The sequence below is a fragment of the Epinephelus moara genome, chromosome 12 (assembly GCF_006386435.1).
Source record: "Epinephelus moara isolate mb chromosome 12, YSFRI_EMoa_1.0, whole genome shotgun sequence".
Lineage (NCBI taxonomy): Eukaryota > Metazoa > Chordata > Actinopteri > Perciformes > Serranidae > Epinephelus > Epinephelus moara.
Genome location: NC_065517.1, coordinates 34379388 through 34389561, shown reverse-complemented (window position 1 = coordinate 34389561; position 10174 = coordinate 34379388). Strand labels below are relative to the sequence as shown.

The 10174-nt window shown below is 40.8% G+C and overlaps 1 protein-coding gene across 1 annotated transcript; it reads left to right on the top strand.

Moving 5' to 3' along the window:
- The first annotated feature begins 337 nt into the window (after positions 1-337).
- Positions 338-8952, top strand: LOC126399043 (alpha-1-antitrypsin homolog). Its single transcript, XM_050058783.1, has 5 exons — positions 338-486; positions 2367-2991; positions 3223-3493; positions 3668-3815; positions 8261-8952. Exons 2-5 carry the CDS (start codon positions 2376-2378, stop codon positions 8450-8452), a joined length of 1227 nt encoding a protein of 408 aa, XP_049914740.1. The 5' UTR covers positions 338-486; positions 2367-2375; the 3' UTR covers positions 8453-8952.
- Positions 8953-10174: the final 1222 nt, after the last annotated feature.

Genomic DNA, 10174 nt, shown 5'->3' with positions numbered 1-10174 from the left:
TGAATCAGACTGTCACCATCTGAAGGGACGTGCACGTGCATCTGCATTGTAGAGCAGCCAATAGGAGCACCCTCTCTCTGAAATGATCTGTGACTGGCTCACAGGTTAGATCTTCTAAATCCTGAAAACAGAGCTAAGAGGAGGTGCAGAAGTCTAGTTTTCTCTCAGTCCACTTGAATAACAATATACTAAAGGTTGTTGTGGGGTTTCTGCCCAATGATGTCACACAGCTTTAATGTTAATATGTGATGCAATACAAAACACACATTTATTTTTTCATAAAACACTTCCCTTTTTTTAAATGGCCTGTTATCTCACCAGTGGTTCATTCCACATGTTGTGCAGAGACAGTTGTGTTGCATCAGTGAAGATATCAGTGCAGATATCCTGGTTAATATTTGACCCGACCGTCAGCTGACTCTCACAGTTCGTGTATAAAAAGGGGAGGTTTCTGGCAAACTGTCTGCAGCAAAGAGGACGTTAAAGGTAAGCATGGCACTTTATTGAAATATACTAATATATAACTTGAATCGTTAGATGTATTAGACTTTCATTCATTGTGTGGAGCTTTTGAGAGGCTAAATCACTGTCCACTTGTAATTCCATTTAAAAAGAATGCTGCTGAGCCCATCCAGGGCCGTAATCACCTATTTAACATTGGGGGGACCCTTTTTAATGTACACCTTCTGCGATGCAACCTTCCAGGCGGGTTTGAGGGAATTAATTTTTAGAAACTTAACAGTAAATGACCATTTTAAACGTTTAGAAACACACGTCTTGGATTAGGGTTTTCCAAAGTTTTGAAGACTAAGTGCACACACTTACTTTAAAAAAACAACAACTCTCTTTATTGACATTTCCAAGGTCCAAACAGATAACTTAATCATCCTTATATCTTTCCAAGCCTTCTGTGAGACACTGCGATAGCAGAGGGTAACATAAAAATGGTTACAGTAGAAAATACAGATGCCAAAAAGGACCAATAAAGTAAATGTAGATACAGGTACGAAGATAGCAAAACAAATACAACAAAGAAAACTGAACTTAATAAATAGGACCAGAATGTATGGATGTGTCTTTGTAATACTCTAATTCAGTGGTTCCCAACTGGTCCAGCCACGGGGTCCAGATTTAGTCATTAGTTTAAGGTCCATGCCATTTAATACATTTGGCCTCATACTCGTGTTTGGCTGTGTTGTCGAGCTTCTTTGCTGTCTCTGTCAAGTAACGGTCTGTTAGTCACTCAGTCTAAAGGCTAATCTAAAGGATATTCACTGTACTGTACTGTGTTATTTACAGAGGTGGTCCCTTCAGAATGGACCCATGACCCAGTTTTGGACCGTGACCCACTAGTTGGGAACCACTGCTCTAATCATTTTACAAAAAAGGTTGAGAAAACTATTAAGATTAAAAAGATAAAATAAATAACCCTAATAAGTCTTGAAATGTTTTTTTGGTTTGAGTTCAAAACACAAGCCTCTATGAAGACTTTTAATAAAATATTATCCATGTGCCTTTTTTTAAAATTTATCTTCATTAATCGGTCAATATGGTGCTGAACTTGAAGAAATCAAAAATTAGCGTCAACTGTTAACTCCTATTAGTAGAGTGTAGACCATGCTCACCCCAGCGTCACCTCCATGTTCAGCTTTAAAATATTACAAAAATAATATCTCAGATTGTGTTACTTCTGCTTTGCAGTCTTGACAGAAGTGGTATCTGGCTTAGCCACGGCCCAAACTAGAGGTCGCCCAGTACAGTGGTGTTTTTTAAAAGGCCAATATAACAGTTTGAAACAGGAACATTTTTTTGACTGTCAGAAAGTGAATTAATACATATAAATTTGGAACTGAACATCAAACTAACTGTAAAACAAAAACTAGGAGGCCGTGAAATTTATTTTATTGTGTTTTCTTACCTGAGATTCTCAGGTACACAGTGAAACTACCTTGACTTCATGTAAGGAGCCTCTCAGTGGTAAAAAAAAAAATCTAAATGTTATTTCAAACAAAATACTTTAAAGTGAAGCAAATGTATCTTTTTAAATACTTAAAAATACTTTTTAGATGAATCATTAAACATAAAAACAAGACTATAGGTTAGTGTATGGCAGGACTGAACATGAAATACTGGAGGGCTTTGTTTTAAAACATTTGAACCCAGATATGGGACGTGAGTGCATTCTTGCATTCGAGGTTCACTGTTGTGCTAAAGTTAAAGTTGATCGATGCCCAGTTTTATGCGCATTATGACAGCATGAATATAGTCAATACATTATTGGGCTGGACAGGTTGATACTTTTTTAATACTGGGGTAACTTGTACACCCCAGAGCTCAACTAATCTCTTCTGATTTTCCCTGGCCAGGCTGTGAAGATGCGTGGGATCTTTGCTAGTTGTGCACTCGCAGCACTGCTGCTGGCTGCAGCATGGGCAGACCACCAACACCACCATGGCTCTGATCACAGCCACCAGGGAGAGATGAGCTGCCACAAGCTCTCTCCTCCCAATGCTGACTTTGCCTTTGCCCTCTACAAAAGTCTGAATGCCCACACTGCTGCCGGGAAGAACATCTTCTTCTCGCCACTGGGCATCTCCGCAGCCCTGTCCATGCTGTCTACAGGGGCCGGTGGTGAAACCCACCGCCAGCTGCTCTCTGGCTTGGGCTACAGCACCCTCACCCAGGCGCAGGTCAACGAAGCATATGAGCATCTCTTCCACATGTTGGGACACAGCCAGGGGGATCAACAGCTGAATGTCGGTAACGCTGTGGCCCTGCGCTCTGGCTTCAATCCTCTGGAGAAGTTCCTGAACGACATCAAGCACCACTACTCTGGTGAGATCTTCAAGGTCGACTTCACCAAACCTGCAGACGCTGCAGCTGAGATCAACAGATTCATTGCCACCAACACCCAGGACAAGATCAAAGACATGGTGAAGGACCTGGACCCTGATATGGCCATGGTGCTGATCAACTATGTCTTCTTCAGAGGTAGGAGGCATGCAAGTACAGATCAATTCTGAAAGACAGCAGTTAATGCAGATAGCCAATCATTCTGTCAACACATAGAGATGCAGCATTTACAAAAGTTCAGGCACCCATTAAACTGTTCAAGGAGCTCGAGGACCGAGCATGCCACGAATATGTATAACAGTCTGACAGATATTAAAAGAACGTGAGACCAATTTCGTGCAACATTTTAACATTGTTTGTCTCGTACAGGACAGTGGGAGAAACCCTTCAATGGGAACCTGACACACAAGGAGGACTTCACTGTGGACGAAACCACAAAGGTTCAGGTGGACATGATGAGGAGGACGGGTCGCTTCGACTTCTATCAGGACTTCCACAACCACACCACCGTCATTATGCTGCCCTACAAGGGAAACACCTCAATGATGATCGTCCTGCCCGATGAAGGCAAAATGCAGGAGGTGGAGGGCTACATCAATAAGGACTACATCAGGCACTGGCATGACTCACTCTACAGGAGGTAAAAGAGGAGTTTGATTTGTCTTGTCATATGTTGGGCCTTTATGCATAATCAGTGACTAGGCTAAATGGAGGGAATGCTGAATAGATGAGGTGTCCTTATTATGTACAACTTGAGTTGAGTCAGCTGTATATTCCAGTGATTGTGACACTGGTGATGTTTTGTGTTTCTCAGTTCTGTGGATCTGTCCTTGCCAAAGTTTTCCATCTCTGCTGAGGCCTCGCTGGGCAGCACACTGACAGAAATGGGCATAACTGATGCTTTTGCAGACAACGCTGATTTCTCTGGCATCTCTGACGAGATCAAGCTCAAAGTCTCAAAGGTAGGATCAGCACAGCAAACATGCCCTTTACATGTCTGCTATGGGAGTTGAAATGACAGTGCCTCATGGGGCAGGGTGTCCACGAGTATCAGACACTCACATTTAATACTTCTTAAGACATTTGCATGATCATTTTGAACAAAATATTAGACAGATTTTTGACAAATCATGTTTTTCTTATTTAAGCATCGCAGGTAAGGGACTGTTCTTTATTCATCAGAGAAGCGGGGTGGCAGGGGTGTGACTGTTCTTAGTGACCCTCCCTGAAGCTACAGATGTTTTCTTTGAGCCTCCCTAAGTCACTGGCGGAAAATGCATGACCCTGCCTCCACCATAAATTAGTTATTAGATTTTTAAAACTTACGCTCTGATGTTTGAAAGTTAAAGATTTAAAGTTGAAGTCCTGGAGTTGAAAAAACGAATGAAAAAAACATCTTAAACAATCTTTTAGTATATAATATTTATGACCAATATCAGGAAAAATGGTGCCAAGAAATGAAGCTTAAAAACTGTCAATAATGCTCTACTAGTCCATACCCATTGAGTACAGCATACCATACCATGACTTAGTCATACCAAAAATTAGAAAAAAACAACAACATTCGGCCACAGGGGGAGCCACAGCGATCGGTCGCATTTTAGCCATTTTTAAGCATTTTTCTGTTGTTATAGCGCCACCCAGTTGCCAATTAGAGTTAAATTTCTCCAGTCACCTTGAGGCATCCTGTTCTACATGTCTACTAAGTTTAGTAAAAATTGATATGGCGGTTAGGCCTAGATAAGAAATTAGCTCTCTGGCGCCCCCATTTTGTTTGATGGGGTCAATAATGGAGGGGTCCCCTCAGATTATGTGTGGTCATATGCCTACAAAGTTGCGTGGTGATGGGTGAAACCCTTGAGATGTTATACACCTTTATGTGATGAGCCACGCCCTCCGCAATATTCATTGCCTTATAGAAGCTCAGTTTTAGTAAGTTTTCCAACTTTTGCCAAGAGGGAACTTTAGATATTGGTCCCTAGATTATGTTCACCCAGTTTCATGCAGATCGCTCAAACTTCCTAGGAAGAGATCCATTTGAAGTGTTTTTCAAAAAATTCAAAATGGCGGAAAATCTATATAAGCGGAAGTTATGGGTTCTTGAGGCAAATGTGTTCCTCATGAGGAGAGGCATCTCTGTGCAAAGTTTCATGTCTCTACCACATACGGGGCATGAGATATGCCCATTCAAAGTTTGCAATTTCAATCAGTTGCTATAGCGCCCCCCTTTGGCCAATTGATGTAATATTGCTTCATTCACATCCTCCCATGACCCTGAGTTTTCGTCATTATATAGTAAGAATATAGTAAGATAAAAAAAAAGGCTTCTTCTTGATTGTTATGGACACTCCTCCTATTTGTGAAGGGTTAATATACCATTATGTACCATGCAACTTTTTATATTGTTTTTTGAGTTGTGTGCACTGCTATTTTTTATCAGGTTGTTCCAATAATGAACCCATCCCCTCCAATCCCCCTCCTCCAAGGTTGAGGAATTATGATAACAATGACGACAATAACAGCAACACGTACCAGCTAATAAGAGCAATAATGAATGAGATACATAGTGTAAAAAAGAAGGGAGGGAAAAGGGATTAATATATTTATGACAGAAATTAATAAAAAATAATAATCAATAATAAAATAAAATAAAAATAAAGGTATGGGCATTGCATATTTTGCCATAATCTAAGATTCAATGCTATATTTAATAATTCTCTCACCTAGGTATTTGTTCTGGGGAAAGGGAGGGCAGGCTCTTTATATAATTGATCAGGGGCTGCCAGTTACTATAAAACTTGTCTGTCGAACCCCTTATGGAAAATTTGATCTTTTCCAACTCCAAAAAAGAACTTGTATCAATTGGCCATGAAATAGGAGATAGGGACAACAATTTCCTCCATAATAAAAGTATTCTCTGACGGGCCATTAAAGAGGTGAATGAGATTACGTTTGCTTGTTTTTTGGACATATCTTTGCCTGCCTCTGGTACACCAAATATCGCTGTGGGGAAGGTTCTATTACTTGCTCTAATGTTACTGAAATAATTCTGAATTAAGACTTCCAGGACTGCCCCAGACTCAAACATGACCAAAACATATGAGTGAGATTAAAAAGAGACTTGGAGCAACAATCTTTGCAAGTCTTTTCTGTAATGTACCCCATGAACTATTTTGAACTGTATGAGCTGAAATTTTGCACAAGATCGTCAGACATCATAATGCAACCTGGTCTCACTCTGAAGTCATTGAAAACCGGTCAACAACCAACACACCCAGGGTACCTTGCACGTCACATGTCACTGTGGAAAGTCCATGACCAAACGGTGGTATGTGACGAGGTCAGAGACAGAGTGTGTTGGCATTCACGCTGCTCTAAGCCAGTCAAACGGGATTTAAATTGATTCAAAGGAATCAGCTGATCGAATTTTACAAACTTCTGCAGATTACTCCACTCGTGTGGTGAAAACTATGCAAGAGCCAGTTTCCAGGTCTCACTGTTAACATGATGATTTTCTAGAACCAAATAGTCTTGGAACCTGCTGCAGTGTGAAATTGTTCTGTAGTTTAAAGACATGTGAGATACTAATGTAGTTTGCCAAGAAGTGCTTTATAAATAAATAGCACGCAGTGTTGTTCTCTTCTCACCGCCAACAACTGGCACCAAACTTCCTCATACAATAAACAACCATGCGTTCTAAAGCCATCACCAGTTTTAAACCCAAGGGCGGAATGATAAACTGCATTGAGAGGTTTAAGAGTAGAGACAGGAGAGTGCATATAAATTATATCAGTCATCAGCTGATAAAAAGGTTGCCTGATCTATTTGCTTTCTAGAATTCAGAGTCTAACATGCCTTATTTCTATAAAAATGAAATGTTTTGCTTTTTAGGACCGTTCATTAATGGGTTTTTTTTTAAAACACAGTTCATCATCAGGTCAGAACACAAGGTTTTTATAGACCCTTATAGGGTTGACGTCACAGTGACGTCACTTTTTTTATCAGCAGGTAAAGCTACCTCTCCCCCACAGGGCTGTAGGCTACATAGGAGTCTTAAAATGTTTTTTTTTTTAAAAATGTGCGACCCGACACTCAGAATGAGTATTTCTGAACTCACCACTCACATTCATCTTCCTCCATTGTCTAAAACAAGACGACAGAACTTGCTAGCTAGTGCTACCTAATGTCTGTGGAGAATTATTTTGCCTCCAGCTAAGCCCCACCCACCAAAAAACCTCATACTGTTTTCTAATAGTAAAAGGGTCTATCGCAAGATACTCTTTGAATTAGTGTCCCATTAAGGCAAGTAATATTCACTTGAGTCACAGAGTTTAACAGTAATTTAAGATCAATTTCAGTTTGATGTACAGCACAGAAATCAAGATGCAAGTTATTAACTGCTTGGGCAACAGAGGGTGCTGTTGCATATAAAATGGCATCATCCGCATACAGATGAATTGCACTGTTTAATAAAAACTGTGAATAAAAGTGGTCCCAGAATAGAACCTTGTGGCACACCTTTATTAACACCCATAAAACTAGACTGATAGCCATAAGCCACAATCAGTGTTTATTGCAGCTCACAACTCACACCAACGGCTGAATCTACTCTGCTGTGAGTGCATTTGCTGGCTAAAGAATCATCTTGGCACAGGCTGTTTACTGGAGTTTGCCAGCCTGTTGCTTATGTGGCATTTGAAGATGTTCTCGGCTTTCAATGTCCATTTATCCACCACAAACATTTTTGTCACGTCTCATCCCGTCAACAAAAATGAAACATAGATTTCATCTTAATTTTTATTATCAATATCTATTTTTAGCTCGTCATCATCTTGTTTTTGTCACAGAACAAAGTTCGTTGACAAAAACATTTTGTCATAGTTTTCATCAACAAAATTAACACTGGCAGCAACAACTTGTGCTCTACTGCAAAGATCGTTTGAAAAACAATTACAAGTTTGTTTTCTTTTTTAATCAAATCCAATAGATTCAACAGATCCACAGTATTGAAAGCCTTAGATAAATCAATAAAAAGGGTGGCACAGCTCTACTTGTTTTCTAATGCACTTGGAGCATCATTCAAGACTTTTGATGTACCCATCACAGCACTAGGCCCCGGTTTAAAACCTGATTGATAGGATTTTAAAATGGAGTGTTGTGATAAAAATGTTTTCACCTGATCACTTACTAAATGTTTCATTATTACATATTAGGATGTTGAGTGGGAGTGCGTTCCAGCCAAAGTGTTGTTTGATTTGTTGCCAGATTTTCAAAGTGTACATTTTGAGACATTTTGAAGAGCTGCAGACTCTCTAACATGTTCATAACCTGTAAAGACCCTTTGTTAGCTGCAGTTTTCTAAGTCCTGCGCTCAAACTCTGCCTGCCTCCTCTTGTTTCCCCCCCAGGTATCCCACCAGGCCGTGCTGAGCGTGGATGAAAAGGGAACAGAGGCAGCAGCAGCCACCACCATTGAGGTCATGCCCATGAGCATGCCCGAAACCATGAGACTCGACAGGCCCTTCATGGTTTTTATCCTGGAGCACTCGACCAGGAGTGTCCTCTTCATGGGAAAGATCAATAACCCCACAGCCGTGTAAAGACGCAGGGGGAATAATGAGGGGTACATTTTCACACTGTAGTAGGTTTAAGCAGCTGCGGGACAAGAGCTCATTTTTACCTCAGCATCTGTGAGCCCTGTCGACATGTCACAGCGATATTAAGAACATTGGGGAATGATGAATGGGGGATAGTTTGACGGATAAGACAACAGATCCATCATCAGAAATGTCAGTCTATTAATCTGCTTGCAGTCTGTCAGCGTGAGGCATTTATTACCATCTGTCATCTGAGCCTGGCTAGGTGTATAAATACCTACATGCATCATTATATATTGTGTCCAGCTGACTATATGATACAAATAATAAAAACATTAGTAGATATATCACTCGGACCATCTGCTCACACACACTGAGCTAATGTGGTATTGCTGTTTCAACATGTTGAAGTGAAATATTTTAATCTTGAGTTCATGGATCCAATCAATTTAACTGTATGATTTTCACAACACCAATAAATGCTGAATTACTGAGAAAAGGCACCAATGTTTGTCATTCTTTAAATGACTTGAAATGAGTTCTCCCTCAAAGGCCGCTGATTCTGCAACACCCTCTTTTCTAGACGCCCTCTGCGCCAGCGGTTCTTTACCCGTGTTGTGTTCACTGACTTGTGTTGCATCAATAAATGCAACCCTGCCAAATATCTCTTGGCACAGGACAGAAGACGAGGCTTGTTAATTTTTAATAGAACTGTCGGATAACTCTTGGATCAATAGTTTTTTTAATGGTGAAGTTTCTGCCAAAGCTGCAGCAAAGACAACACAGATGGCAAGTGGCTCCTTATTGAAATACACTGAATATTTTATACGTGTTTTGAGAACTTATATGTAAATCTCAGGTATTTGCACTGACACATCGACATTTCTTTCATCTTTGGAGTCCACTGTCATTGGGCGACACCTCTTTCTCTTGATATACACACAAGGCAGACAGCACCACAGTTCTGGTGCATATGATACCAATAAGAATCACTACAGCTTCTAGTCGTGATAATTGACCTATGGCTGAGTCCCGCCCTCAAACGCGATGAGCCAATCACAGTGCATATAGCCATTCCCATACACTCAGACATTCTCTGCCTGGACGTTCATTGAAATGCATTACAGAAAGTCAGTTTTGTTCGGTTTTATGAGCTTTTTCTGAGATTTGAAGTTTAAAAATGGTCAAACGGTGTGCATGAGGTACATGCAACTCTGACACAAGGTATCCTGAGAGGCTGGGCAACGGGGTGTATTTTTTACCCTTTAAAGGGGCAATAAGCAGAAATTCATCATTTCTAGATTGAAGGAATTAAAAAATCGCTATGTGAAGAACTAGAGGTGTAATTTCATCTGGAGTACAGCATGACGTCACACACCCTCTCTCTGTGTTGATCTCCAGCCCATTGTTTACAAGCCGGTACAGTTGCACGTTCATGTACGTTCATGTTAATCGCCGCCTCCTACCTCCTCTCAGAGCCCTTGGCCCTCCCTCCCTGTAAAAGGCTACAGCCAGTGAGCAAGGGCAGCGCGTATTTTCGAAGCAAAATGGTGGAGAGCGGAACCAAACGTTCACCTGAAGACGACCAGGATCCAACATTACCTCTAAAGAAACAACGGTCGTTGGCGAAGAAGTTGTCGGATATAGAAAGGGACAGAACCCGGATTAACATTGGCCTTGCATTTCCAAGGTGGAGAGCACTGCGAGAGCTAAAGGGGCTACAAT

Excerpts from the sequence above, each read along its gene's own strand:
- LOC126399043 (XM_050058783.1), top strand. The coding sequence starts at position 2,376 with ATGCGTGGGATCTTTGCTAGTTGTGCACTCGCAGCACTGCTGCTGGCT. Across the intron at positions 2,992-3,222 it reads CAACTATGTCTTCTTCAGAG|GACAGTGGGAGAAACCCTTC; the intron begins GTAGGAGGCATG and ends TGTCTCGTACAG. Across the intron at positions 3,816-8,260 it reads TCAAGCTCAAAGTCTCAAAG|GTATCCCACCAGGCCGTGCT; the intron begins GTAGGATCAGCA and ends TTTCCCCCCCAG.